General features: G+C 46.2%; 1 protein-coding gene across 1 annotated transcript in view; it reads left to right on the top strand.

Moving 5' to 3' along the window:
- Positions 1–7963: 7963 nt before the first annotated feature.
- Positions 7964–26534, top strand: part of LOC126534925 (putative phospholipase B-like 2) — a 37841-nt gene continuing 19270 nt past the window's right edge. Inside the window, exons 1-5 of the mRNA XM_050182129.3 lie at positions 7964–8204; positions 12398–12644; positions 15536–15633; positions 19299–19528; positions 24049–24140. Coding sequence (XP_050038086.2) covers positions 7978–8204; positions 12398–12644; positions 15536–15633; positions 19299–19528; positions 24049–24140 — 894 coding nt within the window. The 5' untranslated portion in view covers positions 7964–7977. The remainder of the gene's footprint in view (positions 8205–12397; positions 12645–15535; positions 15634–19298; positions 19529–24048; positions 24141–26534) is intronic.

Raw genomic sequence — 26534 nt, 5'->3', positions numbered from 1 at the left:
CCGGGCTGCATGGAGACATAACAACACGGGATTGCGTGGAGATGAGCAAGTGGCACAACGCCTACGCGTGCTGCCAGATGAGTTATTGCGTGAATTTTTTCCCAGCCCCCCTTTACATGAGGGGTGTGGTGCCGAACGCATGCGATGTTCTATTTACGACTGCTTTCCTCTATTGTGATTAGCATTCTTCGGAAACGTCACCGGCTTTGCGGTATTCATGTCTGTCGGTATCTAACCTTCCTGACGCCATCATAGGTCACCGGGTATGTGCCACTAGGTAGCGCCAGTTTTCATAAAAAAAAGAGCTTGCGGAAAATTTCTGCGACACTAGGCAGGAATCAAATCCGTGTCACGTGCACTCGTCAAGATACATAGCGCAGCGCGTCCTTCGGAAATCGCGAGAGCAGCAGGCCGGCTGCATTGCATGACTCATATGGGACCCATTTTGGCGCGGTGCAATACGGCATGTGGCAACATTCCTTTACTGCTAATCGCATTACCGTCAACAGTCATCGTCAGACGAGTTTACAAAGTTTATAGGCGGCGACAGGAACGATAGGAGGCCCTAGCAGCCGCCGTTTCCGAGTTTTTTGACATGGATCGCCCAATAGCTGACTGTCACTTAAGACCGCGCCCACTGTAACACCATGTAAGCATTTCTATGCACAAATGCATTCAAAATATATCTATTCAGTTTTCAGACTCGAGCCAGCTACCTTGGACAGTGTATGTAAATGATACTTTAGTGCTCGAAAAAGCGTTCAGCCACCAGAACTCCCCGTGAATGCAAGGATCGTATAAATATTGTCGGCTTATGCTCAATGTTTGTCTTGGTTATCTGTGAAACGAAATGTAGTACTTCACTATACTGTAGTAATGTTAAAATATATCCATCCTGTATATTTTGTTTACTGCTTATATACTTCAATATGTATGTCTGTCTATATTGTGCAACGCTGTGATATAAGCAAAACAAGTGGAAGAAAAATATCACGAAAACTGCACTGGACTTGCATAAGTAGCAGATCCTTCTGTATATAGTGCTTTATATTTCCATGACTGCGTATTTCTGTAACATCAAGAGTGGGATTTTCGCAGGCAATTCACCTCGACACTCCACAATTACACAAAATCACATTGTAAAACCATTCTGATAAATTGTGTTTATGGAACTGTGAATAGCATAGTGTAGTTGTGACTGGAGCTCGGAAAGTTTGAAAGGACGCGACCTTCAATTGGTCGATACCAGATCATAGTTTCGTGAAATTTTGTAACCATAAAGTAACTTCTACGTGGTGTAAAAAGCGTATATTGCGTCCTAAGTAAGGAAAGTTTGAACATTTAGCGCAATGAGCAAATTGTTACTGCTATAAAAAAAGGTAATGAGTAAAGTTAACGCGTAATGGCCGGAAATGGTAAGGAAATGTGTGGACAGGCCGCCATTGGAATATAAGCCTGGCAACGATTAACGCTAGAACGTTATCTAGTGAGGCGAGTCTAGCAGTGCTATTGGAGGAATTAGAGGGCAGTAAATGGGATATAATAGGGCTCAGTGAAGTTAGGAGGCCAAAAGAAGCATATACAGTGCTAAAAAGCGAGCACGTGCTGTGCTACCGGGGCTTAGCGGAGAGACGAGAACTAGGAGTCGGATTCCTGATTAATAAGAATATAGCTGGTAACATACAGGAATTCTTTAGCATTAACGAGAGGGTGGCAGGTCTTGTTGTGAAACTTAATAAGAGGTACAAAATGGAGGTTGTACAGGTCTACGCCCCCACATCCAGTCATGATGACCAGGAAGTCGAAAGCTTCTATGAAGACGTGGAATCAGCGATGTGTAGAGTGATAACAAAATACACTATACTGCTGGGCGACGTCAATGCCAAGGTAGGCAAGAAGCAAGCTGGAGACAAGGCAGTGGGGGAATATGGCAGAAGCACTACGAATAGTAGGGGAGGGTTATTAGTAGAGTTTGCGGAACAGAATAATATGCGGATAATGAAAACCTTCTTCCGCAAGCAGGATAGCCGAAAGTGTACGTGGAGGAGCCCGAACGGCGAGACTAGAAATGAAATAGACTTCATACTCTGCGCTAACTCTGGCACCATACAAGATGTGGACGTGCTCAGCAAGGTGCGCTGCAATGAATATAGGAGGGTAAGAACTCGAATTAGCCTTGACCTCAGGAGGGAACGGAAGAAACTGGTACATAAGAAGCCGATCAATGAGTTAGGGGTAAGAAAGAAAATAGAGGAATTCCAGATCAAGCTACAGAACAGGTATTCGGCTTTAACTCAGGAAGAGGACCTTAGTGTCGAAGCAATGAACGATAATCTTGTGGGCATGATTAAGGAGTTTGCAATAGAAGTCGGTGGTAACTCCGTTAGGCAGGATAACAGCAAGCTATCGCAAGAGATGAAAGATCTGATCAAGAAACGCCGATGTATGAAAGCCTCTAACCCTACAGCTAGAATAGAACTGGCAGAACTTTCGAAGTTAACCAACAAGCGCAAGACAGCTGACATAAGGAAGTATAGTATGGATAGAATTGAACATGCTCTCAGGAACGGAGGAAGCCTAAAAGCGGTGAAGAAGAAACTAGGAATTGGCAAGAATCAGATGTATGCGTTAAGAGACAAGGCCGGCAATATCATTACTAATATGGATGAGATAGTTCAAGTGGCTGAGGAGTTCTATAGAGATTTATACAGTACCGGTGGCACCCACGCCGATAATGGAAGAGAGAATAGTCTAGAGGAATTCGAAATCCCACAGGTAACGCCGGAAGAAGTAAAGAAAGCCTCGGGAGCTATGCAAAGGGGGAAGGCAGCTGGGGAGGATCAGGTAACAGCAGATTTGTTGAAGGATGGTGGGCAGATTGTTCTAGAGAAACTGGCCACCCTGTGTACGCAATGCCTCATGACCTCGAGCGTACTGGAATCTTGGAAGAACGCTAACATAATCCTAATCCATAAGAAAGGGGATGCGAAAGGCTTGAAAATTTATATACCGATCAGCTTACTGTCAGTTGCCTACAAACTATTTACACCTTAGACTTCTGTCAAGCAAAGGATCAGGCAGTATTCCGTAAAGGCTACTCAACAATAGACCATATTCACACTATCAATCAGGTGATAGAGAAATGTGCGGAATAAAACCAACCCTTATGTATAGCTTTCATTGATTACGAGAAAGCGTTTGATTCTCTCGAAACCTCAGCAGTCATGGAGACATTACGGAATCAGCGTGTAGACGAGCCGTATGTAAAAATACTGAAAGATATCTATAGCGGCTCCACAGCCACCGTAGTCCTCCATAAAGAAAGCAACAGAATCCCAATAAAGAAAGGCGTCAGGCAGGGAGATGCGACCTCTCCAATGCTATTCACAGCGTGTTTACAGGAGGTATTCAGAGACCTGGCATCGGAAGAATTGGGGATAAAAGGTAATGGAGAATACCTTAGTAACTTGCGATTCACTGATGATATTGCCTTGCTTAGTAACTCAGGGGACCAATTGCAATGCATGCTCACTGACCTGGAGAGGCAAAGCAGAAGAGTGGGTCTAAAAATTTATCTGCGGAAAACTAAATAATGTTTAACAGTCTCGGAAGAGAACAGCAATCTACAATAGGTAGCGAGGCACTGGAAGTGGTAAGGGAATACATCTACTTAGGGCAGGTAGTGACGGCGGATCCGGATCCTGAGACTGAAATAATCAGAAGAATAAGAATGGGCTGGGGTGCGTTTGGCAGGCATTCTCAGATCATGAACAGCAGGTTGCCATTATCCCTCAAAAGAAAAGTGTAAAATAGCTGTGAATTACCAGTACTCGCCTACGGGGCAGAAACCTGGAGGCTTACGAAAAGGGTTCTACTTAAATTGAGGACAACGCAACGAGCTATGGAAAGAAGAGTGATTGGTGTAACGTTAAGGGTTAAGATAAGATCAGATTGGGTGAGGGAACAAACGCGAGTTAATGACATCTTAGTTGAAATCAAGAAAACGAAATGGGCATGGGCAGGACATGTAATGAGGAGGGAAGATAACCGATTGTCATTAAGGGTTACTGACTGGATTCCAAGGGAAGGGAAGCGTAGCAGGGTGCGGCAGAAAGTTAGGTGGGCGGATGAGATTGAGAAGTTTGCAGGGACGACATGGCCACCATTAGTACATGGCCGGGGTTGTTGGTGAAGTATGGGAGAGGCCTTTGCCCTGCAATGGGCGTTACCAGACTGATGATGATGATAATGATGAATGGCCGACGTCCGACCAATTTCGTCGTCATTATGGTTTAAAAGCTACACCAAAGGAGAATGGAAAGTTCCACTTTCCTTTTCCTAAGCTGGTTACCAAGGTTTTGTTCACCAAAGCAATACCAAAGTCAATTTAAGGCTAATTGACAAATTCAAGCCGACATACGATTTGTCCGCCGGCATAAATATTATGGCGCGTAAGAACGAGGGCTATGAAACAGACATGGACAAGACAGGTGCAAACTACCAAGTAGTTTTTTGTCAACCTCGGCTATGGGAGGAAGTGTGTCCACCCACGGCCCAAGCACACGCGTCCCCTGGCCCGACGCTCGGCTTTCTTTAGAGATGAACAGTTCGGCGAAAGAAGCCTGCGCCATGAAAATCAGGTTGCTCAATATCCTTCACACACACACACAAACGCACAAACACACACACACACACACACACACACACACACGCACGCACACACACGCACGCACACACACACACACATACACACACACACACGCACGCACGCACACACACACACACACACAAAACACTCTAAAATGTGGTCTAGGCCGCTCCCATGACGGCAGTTTCCCATGTGGCATCCCGACCGTTGTAATGACCGGCCCGTAATGGCCGAGCGCTTGGCCGAGAGCGCAATTGTACTAATTTCGCCGGTAGGTGGCAGCTCTAGTGTGCCTCCCACAGCCACGGCGAATGTTCAACAACAGTGCCGTCGTCTAATAGACTAGAGGCGCCCACAAACTACACCACGCGAGCACCAGGACAGGGGGATATATCTACCCATTACACAGCCGTTCGGTTTTTGGGCAACACCGAGATCCGAACCCAGCACCTACCGCATACGAGGCGGCTGTTCAATCAAAATGCTATGGTATCGCAAGTAGTTCAACATACACATGAAGCACGCGAATAATATTCAAGTTCACATACAACCTGTGGCGCTTTGAAGAAGAAACAAAAAGGCACACTTTAGCAATATGCACCTGTTTCTACGTATTAAATGGTGTTAAAATTAGGAAATAAATCTCATGTTTAACGTACCTCGTTAATAAGTGGGGCTATGAGGCAACCCTTAGTGATGCGCTCCAGAATGATCTTTATCATGTGGCGTTTCTTAACGTTAAACCAAAGAATAATATATAAACGTTTTTGCATACCGGTGACATTAAGCCCGCTGGGAATCGATCCAGCCCCTCAGACAAAAACATCTACCAGATATACCAGTAAGCGCAATAAGCATAAACCGACGAGAGCATATTGCTTCCTAGGAATCCTTGAGTACTGCTGCGTGTCAGGTTGCATTCACGAAAATCTCAGTGCATGTTCTATGCCCACGTTCTACCCGCGGCGATGGCTTAGTGGCTATGGTGTGGCGCCGCTAAGCACGACGTTGCGGTATCAAATCCCGGCCGCGGCGGCCGCATTTAGATGGGGGCGAAATTCAAAAACGTCCGTGTCCCGTGCATTTGGGGCAGGTTAAACATCCCCTCGTGCTCGAAATTTGTCCGGAGTCCACCACTAGGGCGTGCCTCATAATCAAATTGTGGTTTTGACACGCAAAGCCCCAGAGTCTAATCCGCTCCGAAGTCTCCCACTACGGCGTGCTTCATAATCAGATCGTTGTTTTGGCACGCTGAACTTCAGAATTGATGCTCACCTTCTTGAAGAGCCTGCATGCGTGCGCACTTTCCGATGGCCAGCCTGCGGCGTTCTTTTTTTTTTCCTTTTTATAGCGGAAGCAAATATATGAACACTCCAGGCACATTATATTGAATAGCAATTAAATGGGCATTCCAAGCGCATTTGTGCCGTTGCCGTCACTGTGAGGCTACGTATAAAGTCCAAGGGCGATAATATCGTTACCGCGCGCAGTATTTTGTATGTGGGAGTGAAGAAGTTTATTCACTGGAAAAGGCAGAGCGGTCGGCCGGAAAGTGAAGCATCTTATCTGGCCTGATACTATGCCTAAGGGAAGGGGAAGAGGAGAACAAAGAAGGTCAGTGGGGGATGACGGGAGAAACGAGATGAAAGAACACATGCCACATGTGCTAAAATCGAGCAAGGGTTAGCTGGCGATCGTGGTTCATTCTGGCGCACGCAAGAGAGGAAGGCGAAGAGGAATCGCGCCATCTTCACACGAGCGCAAGGCTCCATGGGGGGGGGGGGGGGGGGGGGTAGCGAGGGGGAGCATGTTCTAGCCCGGGCGTCGGCGCGCGTCCGCCTGGGTTGCTGTATCTTAAAAGCCCCATCTGCGGCGAGGACAGAGTTCACCCGTGCGCTGTGTTTTCATGGCTTAGTTCGTATGGGTGCGAGACGCAGTACGAACGTGAATTCACTCGCTGCTGCTGCCTCGCTTCCTCATTCCAGCGTTTTGGCAGCGAATTTCCGCAGTGATCAAGTTAGATGTGTTCATGTTTGCCTGTGCGCGCGTGACGCCATGCTTGTTAATGTAATTAGGATGTGGACGTTTAAAGTTTATACGGCCGATAAAACTACGATCATTACTTTGTATGGCTGTCTACTCATTTACTATCGCAGCCGATGCTTCGGCGTTCGGACGAAACTGCGACTTTTTCGCCGACGCCATCGGCGCCACCGTGACGTTACGTATCAAGTCCAAGGGCGATAACACCGTCTCAGTGTGCCCCATGCAGTAAGTGCAAGTGAAAGCAAGTGAGGGGAGCCGACGATCGCGGCTCAATCTGGCGCATGCGAGGGAGGAAAGCGCAGAGGAAACGCGCCGCTTCCGTCGCACGAAATGTCGTGGATGATGGGAGGGAGGGAGAGGAGCGGCGTTGTGCTCTGGCAGCAACTGCGTATATCACAACTGGACACAACGGGAACTGATGCTCCCGGCTCCATCTCACGCGCGCAAGGGAGGAAGCGGTGAGGCAGCGCGCGAGATAGGGATGGGGGCGGCTTTTACTCCGCCAGCAACGGCATACTCTGCGCGCCCTATCTTGAAAGCGATCTGAAGGCGGGGCATATCTTTATGCGTGCTGTGTTCTCGCTCCTCAGTTCGCGTTGAAGCGATAGACAGCACGAAGGTTACTTCGCTCACTGCTGCTGCCGTGCTTGCTCACGCCAGCCCTTTGGCAGCAAGTGACCGTAGTCATCGAGTTCTGTGTTCATGTTTGCCTGTGTGAGCTGGCACCATGTTTGTTAATTTAATTAGCAAGCGAATGTTTGCAAGATTATACGACCGATAAATCTAGTCTACTTATGTGCTATCGCAATCGATGCTGCGCCTTTCGGGCGGCACTGCGACTTTTTTTCACTGGATATTGCTATTTGCAATATAAAATAATAATTTAGAAAATGCGTGAGTTACTACTGGGCACTTCCTTCGAGTGAGTGCCTGCAGTACGTACTAATCTTCAGACTCAGATTTCGTACTTTCCGGAGATCTTCGTCACGATTGCCAGCCGAATAATTTAGCAAAGTGCAATGTCATGTCTCCTGCCTAGTCAGTGTTATGATATTTAGATTGATTACACAGTTCTGGGGGGGGGGGGACTTTTACAGGGTTCAAGAAATACATATTATAGGAAGTGGGCATGAAAATATTAGTACCTTAACTGCACCTAGTGTAATCGTTGTAATAGAAGCGTTGCTTTTGACTGTTGGGTATGAAGAGTTAGTTTTGCAGCTCTCTATTAATAACGATCTTTCAACACTTCCTACATGCAATAGCACTGACGCAGATTCGCAATGGAGCAGAATCATCTGCCTGTGGTGATAGCACTGGCAATCTGGGTGAGCTGCACGATGATTGCATCGCAAGGACAGGCGCCCAAATCGGCATGGGTGGCACTGGAAACCGGTTCTCAGAAGCTGCAGATACAAGACGGTCAACCGCAGGATGCAGACTTCTCTTCTGACTCACCTCAACTACCCGTCGCGTGGGGCACCTTCAAGAACGACATAAACGAGAGCGGGTACGAACATATAATCATTGTTCGCTAGACAGGTGGTCTCACGTAAAAGGTGATCTGCCATAGGGGGGTGTTTTATCAAACGCCAGGGAATTGTTTCGTGGTAGCCCTTTCTCATATGCATGCGGGTAGGCCACACACATCTATGTTCTACAAGGACATGTCATTGGACTAGTTGGCGATATTCAAAAATAATCATTCTCGATGCAAAATGCGCACCACACAGAGAAAACGAACACAACTCGCGCTCTGTCATGTTCGTTTTTCCTGTGTGTTGTACATTTTGCGAGCAACATGCTTATTGCTGAGCTATGTGTAAATTGGGCCGGGGTCATGTACGTGCGTTTTAATAATCTGGAAAGCTGAATATGTCAGAGATGTAGCGTAGTTGAAAACACTGATGTTTGTTCAACAATAAGAGAACTGGTAACTGCGAGACTCTTGAGGCATGTAGAGGCCCAACGCTGCACTAGGGAGGCCGATTCTTGATCTGGGGAGGGAGTGTATTGTTAAGTTCAGAGCGCCTTCCTGGTGTTGTCGCACGTAAACTAGCATAGTCTCAGGGTCTCGGCAATTTTTTTTTTCCTGATACGCCACTTTTCACTGCGGGATGTGGCCTGGATGAGAATTCGAAATCGCGAGATTGAGCACAGAAATCCGATGCTTTAGACGAGATATTAATATACAGGGAGGTAGCGACTTGGATTGGACAGCAAACGAAGGTATGCGATATTCTTCTGGATATTAAGAGTTATTTAGGAGTTCTTTCTGCTGGCAAAAGGGGTATTTATACAAGGTTTTGCTGGCGCGGATCCCAGCGCTGGTTGTTATTTGTACAATGCACCCTTTCCGAAACCGTAACGTAATAGAAAGAATACAAGAATGCTTAGCGCGGTGCGTGCTTTGAAGAGCAAGACGGCCCAAAGTGGATCTCTAATACTACATATATAATAAACATGCCTTGGTTCACCCTTTAAACGTGTTTTGAAAAGGCGTCGGTTGCCCCCGGTACATGAAATCTGAACTGTTCAGTGTGTTTTGTACAATCCTTAAACACAGGAGGAGGAGGAATAAACTTTATTAGTAGAAATGAGCCGACGGTAAAATCGTCCGAAGTGGGCGGCGTCCCTAGTCCAGGATGCCGTAGGCCTGAGCCGATAGCTTGGCCCTGCTCACCAGGCGATGCTGGTCTTCAGGGCTCGAGCTTGTCAGCTGGGCCTCCCACTGCTCGACGGTTGGTCCGGTGATGGGCGGTGTCGAAGGGTTTTGTTGACATTCTCATACCATGTAGAGAGGGTATTGGGCGTAGAGCAGAAGGCGCATTTGTGAGTTTAGCTCGTAGGATACATGGCGTGTAGCAGGGTGCCGTGCGAAAATGTGCCGGTCTGTAGTTTTCGAAAGATCGCCGCCTCTTCTCTTGTCAGCTTGGGATGCGGGGGTGGATAGATCCTCCTACCCAGTCTGTAGTGGCTTAGGATATCGGCGTATGTTTTTGGGACGCTATCTTGTTGGTCTACCGATGCTCGTGAACCTGGTGGGATAGCCCAGTGAATGCGGTCTCGGGCAGCGGCATTAGCCGCTACATTAGCCGCCAGGGACTCGTGTCCCGGGGCCCAGACAATGTACAGTCCTGGAAAATTGTCTCGCTTTTCGATGATGCTCAGGGCTTGTTTGAAAATGCGGCCCTTTTGGTAATTTCTACATGCTGTTTGTGAGTCGGTGATGATTGTGATTGAACCTTCCTCTCGCTGGCCCGTAGTGGCCGCCAGGGCTATCGCCGTTTCTTCCGCGCAGTCGATGTCTGGAGTGCTTACCGAGGCCGCTGCTACCTCTTGTCCTTGGCCGTTGATCACGCTGATAGCGTGGGCCGCTCGGTTCTTGTACTTTGCCACGTCGGTGTATCGGATCACGGTGGCCAGCATCCCGAGAAACATGCACCCTGAATACCGCAGAGAAAGGAGGCGAGCGAGAGTGGAAGCTCTAAGTAAGGCCTACGAAGGACCGAAACAAGGAGAAGTCCTTAAGCACAAAACAAAAAATATAAACGTAAACGGCACATGTCGCTCATTGATTGTGCGTAGTAAAAGTTGAGCACCGTTCAATACTTATCTACTGAAAAACTAGCAGAAAAAAGAAGTAAAAGAAGTTGCAGTTTCGCACGAAAGGCGAACCATTGATTGCGATAGCAAATTAGTAAACAGCTATGCGACGTAAGGAAATTAATGTTTATCGGCCGTATAAACGTGGAAACGTTCGCTTAGTAACTGAATTAAAAAGCATGGTGTGAGCGCGCACAAGCTAACATGAGCACACCGCACTCGATAAGCTCGAGAGCGAAGTGCCCTTCGTTGGGTACATCGTTTCAACGCAAGAGGCGCGTGAACGCAGCGCATACAAAGGTATGAGCCGTCTCCAGATCTCTTTCAAGATACGGCGCGCGTTACCGCGTGCGGCCGTGCATAGTACGCACTTAATAGCCGAGTCGAAGCGGCCCCCTCCTTCCTCCCGTGCTGCCTCCATGCATATATGACTTTCCTCCATATATGGAGCGTGATGATGAGGCACGATCGTCAGTTCCTCTTTTGCCCCTTCGCGAATTTAGCGGATGCTTCCGGAGCACAACGCGTCCCCTCCCACCCTTCCGACTGCCCCATGGCCTCTCACGCAACGGCAAAATGCTCGTTACCTCTCCGCTTTCTCCTTCGCGCATCCCACATTGAGCTGCGATCGTCGGCTTCCCTCACGTGCTTTCACCCGCACATACAGCATACGACGCGCGCCGACGGTGTTATCGCCCTTGGACTTTACACAGAACAACACGGCGACGGCAAAATTTTTTTGGAGTGTTCATATAACTGCTATCACAAGCAAAGTGAGAAAATTAGGAAACTTCGCTATTGTTTGTGCAGGACGCGAATTAGCAACAATTACGAAACTTTGTAAGTAAATTACTTAACTGCTCAAAAACAATCTGTTGACTTAAAGTTAGATCAGCAGCTTTCATAACGCTGGTTTGCGACAAGAATTCAATGAATTACAAACGCTTCATTGCTTAGCAGATCGAGTCAGCGAAAATATCGGAGGCGCCAATTTGGTCGATGGCACCGCCGGATGGACACCTCATGCGGTCTGTCGTTCAGTCATCTGTAGAACAGTAACACTTATCCACTCATGAATTGTTGGTCTGCATAGTGCAGTCATTTTGCCATGCCGAGCATCTGAATTCTCACAGCTATCGTAACCCTTAATCAACGTATTATTGCTGTTCCTTCCTTGGTCTCTTGCTTCTGCTAACAAAGTCAAACTAGTTGACGAATTCTAGGTAACCGCTTGAGCTCAGCTCCTTACGAAATGGCGGTTCAATGTTGCAGATAGCTCTGCATGTAAATATCCATCACTACAATTATTAGTACAAATGCGACCTACCTGCACGGGCATCCATATTTAAAAAGTGATGCACAAGATAGTTGATACAAATTGCAGCTCAACACTTCGTGTGTAGCTACCGCCCGTCACCATACGTTGTCCCCGCATTTGGGAAATCCAGTTACCTCAACAAATTCACCAAATTTGTCTGCTTTCAATGATCTAGGGGATGCTGTTTGAAGAGCCACGATATGTGTGTTTGATGCGGAGCTATTATTTTTTGTAAACGTCATGCTTCTATTTTTTTTTCAAACTTTCAAATTTTTGAAAATATTTTTAACAATATTGAGGCTATAAATCGAAATTATGCTTCCACCAGTTATTAGAATTCAACTTTATCTTTCAAGTGCAACAAGTTTCATTAAAATTGGTCCCTGGATTATCTTAGACAAACGTTTGCCACACGGCAAACATGCTTTTACTTTGAAATAAAGCCAGTCGACTTTCCGTTCACAACCTGTAAAAATTGGTATTGCCTCCGCTAAAGCGAGCTCCCAACACGTGTACCTACAGATGCTTGAAATAATGTTTTAGCTATATCCACCGTGGGGCTTTGAGGAAGCAAAATATATTGCCCTGATGACTCCCAAACCATTTTTTATTGTTCTATTAAGGACGTACAGGGACAGATGTTTCGACAGCGACTTGCTCGTTATCTCCCTAACGTTATAATGTTTGTCTCATGCAGTCTTCTTTGCTTGGAACTGTGCGAGCCTATAATTTATTACAATCCTCACGAAGCTTGTTATCATTTCTATCCCGAATTTTAGATGGGCGTTCCTTCAAATCGAGACCAATGAACGTGCGAAGGATGAAGTCCAAGCATATGCAGCAGGGGCCCTGGAGGCGTACCTCACGCGGCAACTGATCGAGAATCACTGGACCAACATGTTCGGAGGGTACTGCGACAGCCAACCCGAGTACTGCCGCGATTTGAAGAAATTTTTCGACGAGAACAACAAATACTCCCAACAGCAGCAGCACCTCCGAAGACATAACGAGTCGTTCTGGAACATGGTAAAGTACCGTGCTCTACTTGGAACAATATTATACCTGCTCAAAATACACTAAGGCTGAAAAAGTGAAAGATTGACTTGGTTTGGGTGTCCCTTAACATGACTTAGCCTAGCTATAAACTGTAAATTCTTGTGAGTCGGTCAAATTAAGTTACGTTGCTGTATATTCTAGTGATAAATTTGGATATACTGACACCTTTAGTTTATCTTTTTCGTGTGATCGCTTTTCACCGTCTAACAAATGTTATCCCTCAGCGCAGGAAGCGGCCGCATGTGTCGGAAGTTTGTCGAATGTTATCGATGTTTCTACCCGCTGTCTGTTGTCACCCAAGCTTGTGTAATCTGATTGCATGTTCGACGCGAATTGTGAAGAATTTGCTAGTAGACACGCGGGAACCAGTGATTACTCTGGAACCTTCGATGACTCGTGTACAAAAGCCGACGCGCTTTTGAAAAGTTGCGCTTCCACATAAAGCGGCACTATAATTGTGAAGGCTAAATCAGATACTGGTGTGCGAAATGGCTCGGTTCATACAGTTTTTTTTTCATCAAGTCGTGCTCTGTTCATTACAAAGAATTCCGTTTCGAAAACACATTTCGCACGAACGCTTGACATTACGGAGGCCACCTGGTTCACTGAAACAGTTCTCTTCTTCTTTCCACGGCAAAGGATAGAAATTTAGGAAATGGAAACTAGCACCCGTAAGGATTCCCGAACCGGCAATTGGCGTCGTACCTTCATATATTTAAGGAATATTTATTCGGGTGAGCTACGAGCTGCAATGCATTGATACGCTTATTTCTTACATGTACGTATAGCGGTGCTTCATTCATGTCGTCCAATTTTTCGCCACATGCTGGCGACGCGCCGTGGTGGCTTCGGTGAGCCCACGGGTGGCGCATCAAAGGGCGAAAACGACGGCCGTACTTAGATGAGGGCGAAAGGCGAGAACGTCCGTGTTGCGTGTATGCGCGCACGTTAAAAAAACCCAGGGTAGTAAAAATAATACGGATACGCTCAATACAGCACGCCTCATATCACGGTTTTGGCGCGTAAATCTCGAGAATTTAATTTCTGACATACTTTCAATGTTTGATAACTACGGTAAATGTTCTAATTTTGTGCACAAGCTAAAGCGCACTGGAATAAAATTGTTGCATTTTTCAATGCCTACAAACAACATCAGTTTGTGGATTTGAACATATGCCTCTGCAATTTATATTTATCTGAAATTTTGATAACTAATATATATTACCAGCTGCGCGAAAGTTGAATAAATATAGAGCGGCATTGTTGTGCCATGCTTCGTTATGGGTACTAGCGCGGTTTTCCGACATTTCTGGGTTGTTTTTTGTTGGAGTCCAAACCAGTTCGGCTTGAAAAATACATGGTACTTTATCGCTGTTATTACGAGTGCTTTTTTTTTGTGAAACGCTGGTTCCAGTGTCCAGTGATAATGGCCAGTACCGACTTCTGGACTGCATTCTCGAATCGTAGAGAAGGGTGGGCTACAGCGCTGCACACGACTACCGCTACGTCGCACCGAGTATTTTTTTGCAGACCACGCTTTGTAGCACACTGACTCGACTTACTGCTATTGCGAACGACTGCTCGTACAGGTGCGAAAAGCACCAGCACAGTGGCTGAGGACTGCAGATGATAGTCGCGCGGGAAAATATTACTTGCTACCCTGCACTTTCCGCGAATACATGATACTGACTATACTGAGCTCGGAGAATACGAATAGAAAAGCCGGCATACATGAAGCTAACAAATTGGAGTCCACACTGATCCAGCTGGCTCTTAAGTACTCGTGGAGCGCTGTCTGGTCAATGAAATTCAGATTTGTTTTCTGCTCTAAATCATTTAATAACAGCCACAAGCGCTGTTGAGGTGCGGCCCTTCGCATGGCCAAACATCACAAGCGGATGCATTTTTATCTCCTTCGTGCCTCCGCGCGTTTGTTTATATTCTAATTTAGGCGTTATTTCCTTTCCTCCGCATTGGCACAATTCCCAGGTAGCATAGCGAACTGAATGCTACAAAATTCTTGCGTTCTTCCTTTTTTTACAACCGTTAGTGACTTCCATCAAGAATGACCTCGAACTTCTGGAGACATACTCTGCGTTTGCGTTTTTTATCCACTTTGCTCGACAGCTGTATTTATTTCAGTTGATGGTCTGTCTTCAGGGACATGCAAGCGTCTGCCTGAGAAGTTGCAGTGACGCCAGGAGCTTTTAATCGCCTTTTATGTGAATTCATTTATCAGTCCGTAAAGCTCCAGTGAAAGTTCAGTGATATTGCTGGGAATTTCCAGTCAATATATCGATACCATTCTTTGCAAGTTCTTACGAGCGCCCCAACTCGTTCCCGTCATCATCGTAGCAAATGTAACTTGAACAAGCAAAATTACTGGAATTCATGAGCGTGCGTTTCCTTGCAGGTTACAAGGGACCACATCCCACGCTACAGCACTAAACATGGCTCTCAGCTCTAAATGTTTCAGAAGTTAATAATGACGGTCGTTTAAGCCACGTTTTCAGTAAAATGTGCAATAGCAGTACAAGCTGGTACTGTATAGAAGTTTGCATTTCTCTAACAATTAGAAAAGGATATTAGTATTAAGTACTGCGGAAGACGTACCCGTCGACAAATTCGGGTACGCTGGAGACAGCAACAATTATTTTTTATCGGAGATTGCCGGCCGCTTCCGCTATCACATGCTCCCGAAAGCCTACCTACGCGTATAGTTTACTTTCAATTAGTGGCTCTGTCAAGCCGTGAAAGACAAAGGCACATGCGCTGAACATTGACCGCTAAGCAGAAACGTCACTTCCGACAGAGTACTTCAATGTTCTGTGAATTATTTGTGTCACACGTTCCCGCTGCAGGTCTATCTTCAAATGAAGCAACTGGCGGGTCTCAGCGACGAGTTGGAAAACAAGACCCTAGACTTTTCAAATGAGGTGACTGATGCCCCGAGAGCTCAGTAAGTATCGAGTCTCATGACCGGAAGCGTTTGTTTGTTTCGCGGCTGGTGGTATTTTCTGTTCATAAGAGCGTTGTAAAGTGGAGCTTGGCGGGCATGGGTGTTTTGCATATAGGCATAACAGTTTCATGTTGGGCTTTCCGTACCTGGATTTCTAATCATTTACGCAGTTTTTTTATTGGAAGTATGTACATTGTCTCTTACAAAGGCACTACTGCACACAAGTGAGGGAGATTTGTCTGCTTGTGTTAGCTGACACGCGGATCACAATAAATAGACGAGTGGTCTTAAGTGCTAAGGCATGTTGAAATGAGATCGCAGTGGTTGCTGGCATCGGGCGTCTGATATTATTCTGAAAAGTAGAACTTCCAAATTAAAAAAAAGTATGCGATGGGCACAAAGCAGAAATTCGTGCAACGTATTCCAAGAAATAGAAGCCCGTTGAAAGTCGGTTATTTGGGCTACGTCGCATGAATGTCAAAATATTGGTCATATTAGAATAAAAAATAACCTACATTACCCTGTTTCTAGAATATTGGTTCTGCGCACTGAGGCATTGAAACACATTATTAAATCAGCAGGTGCCGCAGTTATTTGGAAAACAACGATTCAATATTACTTCGCAAATGGTAAACATGATTTTATGAAAAGGTAACTATATTGACGCAAATACAGTCTAAATTTAGGCAGAATTTCTGTTAATTACTCATTAGCGGCGCAATGCCGACGGAAATGTAACGCAATCGCGAAAATGTACCACAATGTCGCAAACGTTTCGATGTAGAAGCGGCATGCATATGAAAGCGTCATGAATGCACTTTAAATTTATTAGCACATGCGCACGTTCCTACGGCGAAGCTTTGCTGCGTAACGCATACCTTCCTGTTGCGCTCGACGCTTTTTCCAAGCTTTTGTCTCCTCCACACCCGATGCACGCTTTGCGCTCATTAATTTCATTTTCCTTCTTCCCTCACACTCTGCCACTTCTTCAGAAAAGCCGCCGAGCGACTTCTGTGTCGCTCAACGCTCCTCGCTCAATGCACCCACTGCTGCAATTCTGTTCACTTTGCTTCCGTCACCATGCTCGGCTGCTTCGGTTCACTGGTTCTTCACTACACACAAACGGTGTCTTCAACTTTCTATTTTCCTATTTACTTATTGCACGTTGTTTTGCTCGTGAAATTCGGGCACATGGCCATTGGCACATACCCTTTGATGCAAGCTGTCCACTCGGTAAAGAAATAAGGAGCAAGTACACTCAAAATAGGGGAGTAGGCAAAGAAAGCCTCGCTTGAAAACGGCCCCTGTTTTTCAATCTGTCGACGCAAGCACAGTGTTCAAGTGCGGGACGCCTGAACAGGATGCCGTCGTCGAAAATGTTTTGGAGCCACAGCGCCAGTGATAATATCCGACAGCTGCCGCTGTGGCAGTAAATCCGTCCAAGAATCTCTTGGGGTTCTAATGCCTGCGTGTGTGACAAGCGTATTCGTTCTCATTCGCGTGAGTTCATCGACGCGGGTTATGGCAGGTCACGTTCTTGCGTCTTATGATACCTCTCACGTTCACGGTGACTTCAAGTTTTCTGCGAAGGCTCTACATGTAGACGGTGAAGTATAGCACCGCATAGCACCGTATAGCACTGCATGGGGGTCTTATATTGCAACCCAGACCCTGCTCGGACCCGCCGTATGAAGGCCGAGCCCAGCCTGGGACCATGGCTTCAAGCCGAGTCCGGCCCGGGCCCGCCAATATTGATATAGAGTCAGCATTATTGATGATGCATCAAAAGATGCTGCAACAAAATTGCAGCGACCATACAACAATGCGAAGAAAAGATAATTTTTCTGTTCACCTAGAGTACTCCACCAAGCTGTACACCAAGCTGTCCTCCTCGCTACAATATGTAGAAATGTCTTCACAGACCACTCGCTTTCGGCAATTTCTCCACAGTTTTTCTTTCTCTTTTTGACGAAAACAGTGTTAGACCTGAGAGCTAATTCCGTTTCGTGTAGTTTTGATTGCAACGTTATCTATATATTTTAAACGTTAGTTTCGTCACAGTTTACTCAAACGGTAAGACTTATCATAAAATTTTATACCGACTGCAATACTGGAAAGAAGTAATATTTTTATTCAGTAGTAAACAAATCCTTCAATCACGAAAAAGAAACATTAAGCCAGTAAGGAAGTACGAAAGTAGCGTGAATTGGATGACTGCCTTTGAAACTTTAGAGTAGATATTATTTTTCATTAGCAATGATACTCTAAGTAGGTATCGTCAAGACGGGAGCATGATTTGAAAATTCGTGAGATTCGTTTTAATGAAGACGTCTTTAAATAAACTTCTTTTTTTTTGTAGTCAGCAAGAGACTGCAACGGTCTATCACGCGGTATGATTTTACGACTTTTATAAGTGACTTGGTCAGGCTTTAGGAAAGTGATCCTTGTTTCATCAATTGTACTTCCTCCCCTCCCGCTGCAATGCCTGCAATGACGAAGTAGATACGAATGCGAAATAAGTAAATAAATATACCAAACAATGAATTGCTCAGAAAGGCAAACCGTATCTGCAGCAACATAATTATGCTGAATCATAAGAGAAATGTGTCGTGCTTTTCATTTGTATATTAGGGCCGTTTTTCAGTGATTCTTCCTAAAGCTCACATACAAACACTATCGTAATTCGACGACAATGGCTCGTACAACCCCACCATTTTACGATATCGTTTCTCACCAAGACCTTCAGTGGTGTAGAATTTTCACAATAAACATGGTTAGATCTTGCGTATATTTGCTTTTTGTCACAACGTAACAATACCTTAGTAACTTGCGAATACATTAGTAACTCAGGGGACAAATTGCAATGCATGCTTACTGACCTGGAGAGGCAAAGCAGAAGGGTGGGTCTAAAACTTAATCTGCAAAAAACTAAAGTGATGTTTAGCAGTCTCGGAAGAGAACAGCAGTTTACGATAGGTAGTGAGGCACTGGAAGTGGTGAGGGAATACATCTACTTTGGACAGGTAGTGACCGCGATCCGGATCATGAGGCTGAAATAATCAGAAGAATAAGAATGGGCTGGGGTGCGTTTGGCAGGCATTTTCAGATCATGAACAGCAGGTTGCCATTATCCCTCAAGAGAAAAGTGTATAATATCTGTGTCTTACCAGAACTCACCGACGGCGCAGAAACCTGGAGGCTTACGAAACGGGCTCTACTTAAATTGAGGACGACGCAACGAGCTATGGAAAGAATTATGAATGTAACGCTAAGGGATAAGAAAAGAGCAGATTGGGTGAGGGAACAAGCGCGAGTTAATGACATCTCATTTAAAATCAAGAAAAAGAAATGGGCATGGGCAGGACATGTAATTCTGAGGGAAGATAACCGATGGTCATTAAGGGTTACGGACTGGATTCCAGGGGAGGGGAAGCGTAGCAGCGGACGGCAGAAAATTAGGTGGGTGGATGAGATTAAGAAGTTTGCAGGGACAACATGGCCACAATTAGTACATAACCGGGGTAGTTGGAGAAGTATGGGAGATGCCTTTGCCCTGCAGTGAGCGTAACCAGGCTGAGGATGATGATGATGATGATGACGACAACAAACTGCACGTGTAAATAGAGGCAATAATTCGACGCTTCAAGCCATCGCCTACCATGCAGGTTCCTCAACGCTCAGGGAGACATCCAGGATTTGGAACACGGCCTGGGACGGGAGGAAGACTTCTATTCAATCGATCAGATAATGGCTTGCTCGGCCGTAGTCAAGGTCGTAGGAGACTCAGAGGGCCTGTATTTTGGCCACGACGCCTGGTTCGTTTATCGAGCCATGCTGCGCTTCCAGAAACATTACATTTTCCCCTGGCACCTCACGGCTCTCCAGACGGAACCAGGTAGGAAAAACTCCTTTGTCCGTTGCTGACGCTGGAGGAAAGCACGAAGGAAAGCGCGGTTTGATGCCGGACAGTGACGGATATAACTGTTTTCAATCTTTGTCCACAAATTACTTGATAAATTTTGAGGGAAATTACTTTTTCTCTGCTGGAACGCTGAAAAGAACACAGCGTCACGTACTGGAATGTTGACATCTATCCTAAAGTAGCACCAAGCTACAATGCAAGATTGCAAACGCATGTGTTCTTTCTCTGATAGCAGGCTTTCAATTTCACATGTCACTCTGGTCTATACATTCAATTCGGCGCGACTGCGTTTTAAGGCACTCGCTCTACCGACATTTGCATCCTGTGTATCTGAGACAGAGAAAAGCGTGCATTTATGCCATGATCCAATACTGCCGTTTTTCAACACTGCTACTTCTGTAGGACTAATGACACGGGCTTCGAGCGAGCTTGCAGGTTGATCCTGCTCGTTTACAGCAATATGGATATCGAGCAAATATAAAAATTTCTGTCGAGCAATATATGATCTTGCAATCATTGTATATTGGTCGACAAGTATCAAGCGACTTCCACGTTATTTCACATTTAATTTTTGAGCACACTTTTCTACCAGCAAAAGACGGAATCCTCACACCAGTGTTGTGTTTTCGCTGAGCCCCTACTGTTAATCGAAGGTAAATGGATTGTGCGACGCTGCCGCGGTTATGCATTAATGCGAATGATCAACACAGCCACAACAAATGTGCATCTATGTCTCGTCAAAGGTGTAGTGGTTAAAGCCAAACAGGATGTACAATAACTTGGAATGCTAGGGACGTTCCCGTTAAAAAAAGGAAGAGCTTATCATGGCGATTAGGAATTCGCTTGTTAATAATACATGGGTCACATAGGTTCTAACCTAAACTTCAGACTTGTGCCTCAGGTGACGAAAGTACGGAATGGAGGGTGAACCACATCAGCCACATCCCTCGTCCCCTATTCCCTCCGAAATTTTCTCTGGGCCAGGGTAACTGGCATACAAATGCGTGCGATAACGCCTGCCTTTAGCACGAATTGGCCGCTTCGTACGTACTTAAGAATTGTTTAGGTCCTGTAGAAAAACCCAAATAAATGGGCTACTGCACCGAAGTAACGAGGGACCATCGATTGAATCTAGAGAGCGGGGAGGTTGTTTCACGCTTACACTACCGCACGCAATTTGTGGTTTCTCTTCGAAGCCCATGAACCAGGAGAACAAGTGCTGTCACAATATTGTTAATTAACGAAACTCCATTAAAAATTAACAATGACGTGCAACTGACAATATTTAGGTGTTCGTTAAAGCGAAACTGTATACCTCTACTCCACCATGCATTTCTCATATTTGTAGGCAATAACTTAACACCTGCCGTGGTTGCTCAGTGGCTATGGTGTTGGGCTGCTGAGCACGAGGTCGCGGGATCGAATCCCGGCCACGGCGGCCGCATTTCATCATCATCATCAGCCTGGTTATGCCCACTGCAGGGCAAAGGCCTCTCCCATACTTCTTCAACTATCCCGGTCATTCACTAATTGTGGCCATGTTGTCCCTGCAAACTTCTTAATCTCATCCACCCACCTAACTTTCTGCCACCCCCTGCAACGCTTCCCTTCCCTTGGAATCCAGTCCGTAGCCCTTAATGACCATCGGTTATCTTCCCTCCTCATTACATGTCCTGCCCATGCCCATTTCTTTTTCTTGATTTTTACTAACAAGTCATTAACTCGCGTTTGTTCCCTCACCCAATCTGCTCTTTTCTTATCCCTTAACGTTATACCAATCATTCTTCTTTCCATAGCTCGTTGCGTCGTCCTCAATTTAAGTAGAACCCTTTTCGTAAGCCTCCAGGTTTCTGACCCGTACGTGAGTACTGGTAAGACACAGCTGTTATAAACTTTTCTCTTGAGGGATAATGGCAACCTGCTGTTCATGATCTGAGAATGCCTGCCAAACGCACCCCAGCCCATTCTTCTTGTTCTGATTATTTCAGTCTCATGATCCGGATCCGCAGTCACTACCTGTCCTAAGTAGATGTATTCCCTTACCCCTTCCAGTGCCTTGCTACCTATTGTAAACTGCTGTTCCCTTCCGAGTCTGTTAAACATTACTTTAGTTTTCTGCAGATTAATATTTAGACCCACCCTTCGGCTTTGCCTCTCCAGGTCAGTGAGCATGCATTGCAGTTGGTCCCCTGAGTTACTAAGCAAGGCAATATCATCAGCGAATCGCAAGTTACTAAGGTATTCTCCATCAACTCTTATCCCCAATTCTTCCCAATCCAGGTCTCTGAATACCTCCTGTAAACACGCTGTGAATAGAATCGGAGCGATCGTATCTCCCTGCCTGACGCCTTTCTTTATTGGGACTTTGTTGCTTTCTTTATGGAGGACTACGGTGGCTGTGGAGCCACCGCATTTCGATGGGGGTGAAATGCGAAAACACCCGTGTACTTAGATTTAGGTGCACGTTAAAGAACCCCAGGTGGTCAAAATTTCCGGAGTCCTCCACTACGGCGTGCCTCATAATCAGAAAGTGGTTTTGGGACGTAAAACCCCATAATTTTTTAAAAATAACTTAACCGATCACAGCCGCAGGCACGCGCCAGGTGCGCCGCTGAGTTCCCTGTAGCACCACCAGATGGCGCTCGCCACCACGCATTCTTAAATAATCTGAAACTTCGCAAAGTAGCGAAACTATCCTTCGCTGCTCCTCGTTTCTCTTCTCTTTCACGCTCCTCAACCGTGGCGTCGCCTAGATGACGACCTTTCGCAAAGTGAATGCACACAAAAGCCGTTGTGCTTTAAGCACTCGCGTTGGCTTTGTAGCTTCGAGTAACTTCGTGTACAGCACAGATTTTCTATAGAGAGGGTTATACAAATTCAGCAACTGGAGCTCTTTTTCATGTTTTCATAGGTATTTGTTCAAATGTTTCTAAAATGAACGCTAACGCCGTCTCATGACAACTGCTATTATATCGCGTACGCAACATTTTCGAAGCACGTGTCGCAAGATTTTGTTGCAAATGGATGTAAATAATACGTTTGCGATCGAACGCTAACATTCCGGCCTCCAGAAAGACATCAGTGAACTGGATCATCTGTGCTGTCCTCACCAGGTGAATACGCGGCGCGTGTCAACTATGACGCACAAAGGCAGGCAGAGGCACGAAAGGTAACTACTCTGAATGTTCGATAGAGTATGAGAAATTGCAGTGCCACCTACGTACTAGCCTTCGTTACAGTTGTATGAGTTGCAGTTGCTGGAAAGCGGCAACTCTAGCATGCGAAGCAGGGAGGGACGTAACTACGCTTTCATGTGTAAAACAAGAACCCGCATGGCAACTAATTTCTTTTGTTTCCTGACGGCTATATGGAGAGTCCACACATATTTAGGACTCTTGAATATGCACAGCGGCGTGATGCTTAGGCTCGAAAGGTATCAGTTCAAGGCTACGTAACATTGGTCCATCGGATTAGGTTTTATCGCAGCTTCGCTGGACAGCCACCTTCACAGCCAAGATTGGAGTCCGTATAATAAAAATAATTTTTCGACCCAGTGCCTCAAACGTATACAGAAGTTTCATGCAGAGGCAATTCTTTAATCAACTTTGGTCGCCGTCCTAAGTGTAATTACCTTATCCTAGGTTTTGGAACGCAAATTTCATTTCTGCTGTCGATCGCTAGTCCGCATTCTAAACGGCCCAGCTGTCTCCCAACGTCACGTTTTTTTCGAGGTGCCTCATTATGGGCTAGTTTGACGCTGTTGTTTTGCTGTGCCGTTTCACAAGTGGATGTACAAGTTGAATGGGCTTCGTTTGTAATATGGCTGTTCAATGTAGTGGCCAAGCGCCAACCACAAGTCTCCAGGGCGTGTCAGCTGTTCCGTCAGATGCCGGCCGCATTATTACCGGCGAGCACAACCTTGACGTCTAGCTTATTGATGCAAAAGTGTCAAACGGCTCATTCAGCGTAAATCTCAGCGTCTGCAGCAGCAAAATATCGCCTAAATTCCCATTGACTGCGGCGTCACCTCACGAGCGCGCATCGACAGCGTCCCCACTGGCTGCGTCGCCGCAGCATTAGCGCGTGTCTACGCAGAAGAGCCGGCGAAAGGGAATACCTGTTGCCGCAGTAGCGCGCCAGGTGTTGCTTGAACGTAGAGGGCATCGCAACGACTGCACTTGACTCTCGCTCTTGGAAGACCTTGTTGTGCACGGATTCTTTTCACGCGCAAGCTCTCGCCTGCGTTCAAGTGCACCTTGGTAAGGCCAAACGAAATGCGCCAAACACCTCAGCGCGCTCGCTTTCTCGCGAGGAGTTCATAACTCCGGGTACCGCTCAGCCGCGTAAAAGGGGACAATAATGTTTGCGCCTTCACAACCGATAAGAAGTGCTTAGGTGTAATTTCATGCTTGACGGATTGATGAGACCGAAGCGCATGAGTGAGGGTGGTTAACTCACACTAAAGACCTGGCTCGTTATTTTTATCTTTTCAGAGGACGTTGTTCCAGGCCACACGTGGACCATATCGTCTTACCCTGGGATGCTGATGTCGTGGGACAGCTTTTACCTCACTTCTGGAGGGCTCGTAAGCTCTACATTATGTTCAATATATAATGTAAGGCCAGAATGTTTCAGTAAGTTAGGAATCACAGAAATGCGCCTCATGCTGTTTTGTTAGTCGGAACTTTCGAAGAGAGGTGTCAGGTAATGTGCTCTCCTTCATAAAATTTCTGGGATTCTTACCAAAGAGCGAGAGTCGACCTTGGTTTCATGCAAATGCATTTTATCCTTGCCTTTATTGGTTGTTATTTTTTTTATTTGAATAGCGTGACATTCAAGATTATATGGAATCTCCTAATGCAGTTTTCTTCACCGATGCCAACCATAAACTTCGTGCACATGCACAGCGAGGTCCCTCTGCTTTCTTCAAGTATTGCACACCTCGTTAGAAACAATGCAACGTTTATAACGCTTGCGAAACAAACGACCATATAAGTCTACTTTATTGGGAGGAAGGTTAGTACATTAGAATCGAATATTCGCGCTTTAAAACGCCCGATTTCGACGCAAGAACTCTGAATACAGAAGCCGAAGCAGAGGTTAAGTGATCAGATATTGGCATGTGTTGCATGAACTACGATCTGATATATATATATATATATATATATATATATATATATATATATATATATATATATATATATATGTGTGTGTGTGTAAACATTATTATACTGTAAATGATTTTAGGCAGGGGTGGTCGGAGCCCCACAGTCCAGGGCCCCACTGACCTTCGCAGCCTGCCTGACCTGGCTAACTAAGGACTTTTTTCTTGCCAGGTCGAGCGGGCGAGCTGTGCCTCCCGCTGCTCCATTGTGTTACTGTTGTTTGACCTATAAGGGCGCTTATACAGTAGTACTCCCAGGTTGCACCTACTGTGGTGGGTATGCCACCACACCAAGGGCAGTTGGCCCTATACCGAGTGGGATGCATGGCATTTAGCAAATTTAGATTTAGCAATACCTTTGTCTGTATTTGGTCCGATCGGTGGTCACTTCCCCGCTAAGTTGCGGATAAGGTGCTGGGTATTTTCTGTGGACTCCGCGCTGATTACTAAGCACTTTTACTTGGCTCGGAGGATCTACCCCTTCCCACATTACAAACTCAATAGACCTCAGACTTTGACACTAAGGCTTCTAGAGACGGGGGCATATCCAACCCCCTACTTCTTCACAAGATGTACCCCGAAATTCAGACAAGAAATGCATGTGCACTATGCAATGAATTAGCGAATTTACCTCACACGCTCTGGCGATGTTCCGCGTTACGCGGCGGTGAAAGCAACACTTCTTCACGTTGGGATGCGGTCCTGCACAGTCCCAACATCGAAGAACAGTTATGGGCTGTCCAACGGGTCCGCGACGCGTCGGAGAGGCTCGGCCTCTCTCTCCCGACGTGGGAGCTGCCCGCTGCGCTCTAGTGCGCCCCCTAAAGGACCCTAATATCCTTCACGTTTAAACTGATGGGATTTTGTAGGAGATTGTGCGAGTGTCTGGGATCAGAAGAGAACATCGTCTCTGATATACTAGACCCCCGAGCTAACGCGCTAGCCTGTTCGTTCCATGTACACCCACGTGACCCGGGCAGCACAGTAGGCGATGAGGGCGGTTGAAGGATTTGGGGATTATATTGCCGCCAGCATTGCGAGAAGAAAAAGACGACCAACATATCCCAACTGCGTAGCCGCCACACCGCGAGCGTCAAGCAAAGCACCGCAAGGCAACGCTCGGTCGGTGCTGACAGGCCGGCGGCTCGTGCGCGAGAATCGGACGATTGGCACGCGACAGGAGGCGACAAAGAGGAGAACGACGTTCGAAGGACCGAAGCTCGAGAGACGCTTTTTGTTGTTGTTGTTGTTGAGTTCTCAGTCGGTTTTTGGTGACGGGCAGAGGTTCGCCCAGCATAAATCAGTTTTCGTAAAAACGGCTGTTGTAACTGTTGGTTACATTATGTGTTACTCAAGGGACATGTGACTGCGGCTAGCTTCGTATAGTACAAGGTTTTATCCTTATAGGCAAGTCACGTACTGCAACGGTATTTTAGGGGTTATGGCGTTCTGCAGAGCCTAAGGTCGCGCGTTTGAGCAAGGCCGCGGCTGCCGCTTTTTGATGTGGAGAAACGCAAGAACTCTAGTGTAGTTGTATTTGCGCACACGTTAAGGTACCTCACGTGGTCAAAATTAGTCCGGTGTCCCTAACTATGGCGTGCCTCGTCGCGATATCGCGGTTGCGAAACGTAACTATCTATAATATAATTTAGGCAAGGTTTGATAGCACAGATGCATTGACAGGGACATTAAGATAACTTCAGAGATCGCGATTTATCATTTGGGCCACGTACCAATACAGGAAACAGACAACCTCGCACGGCCAGATAAAGATAAATAAACGCTTGACCCTACAAGTTTTGACCTCTCTAAGTG

This window comes from Dermacentor andersoni, chromosome 7 (genome assembly GCF_023375885.2).
Source record: "Dermacentor andersoni chromosome 7, qqDerAnde1_hic_scaffold, whole genome shotgun sequence".
Classification (NCBI taxonomy): Eukaryota; Metazoa; Arthropoda; class Arachnida; order Ixodida; family Ixodidae; genus Dermacentor; species Dermacentor andersoni.
Note: the sequence above shows the minus strand (reverse complement) of the source record. Positions and strands in the feature narration are given on the sequence as shown.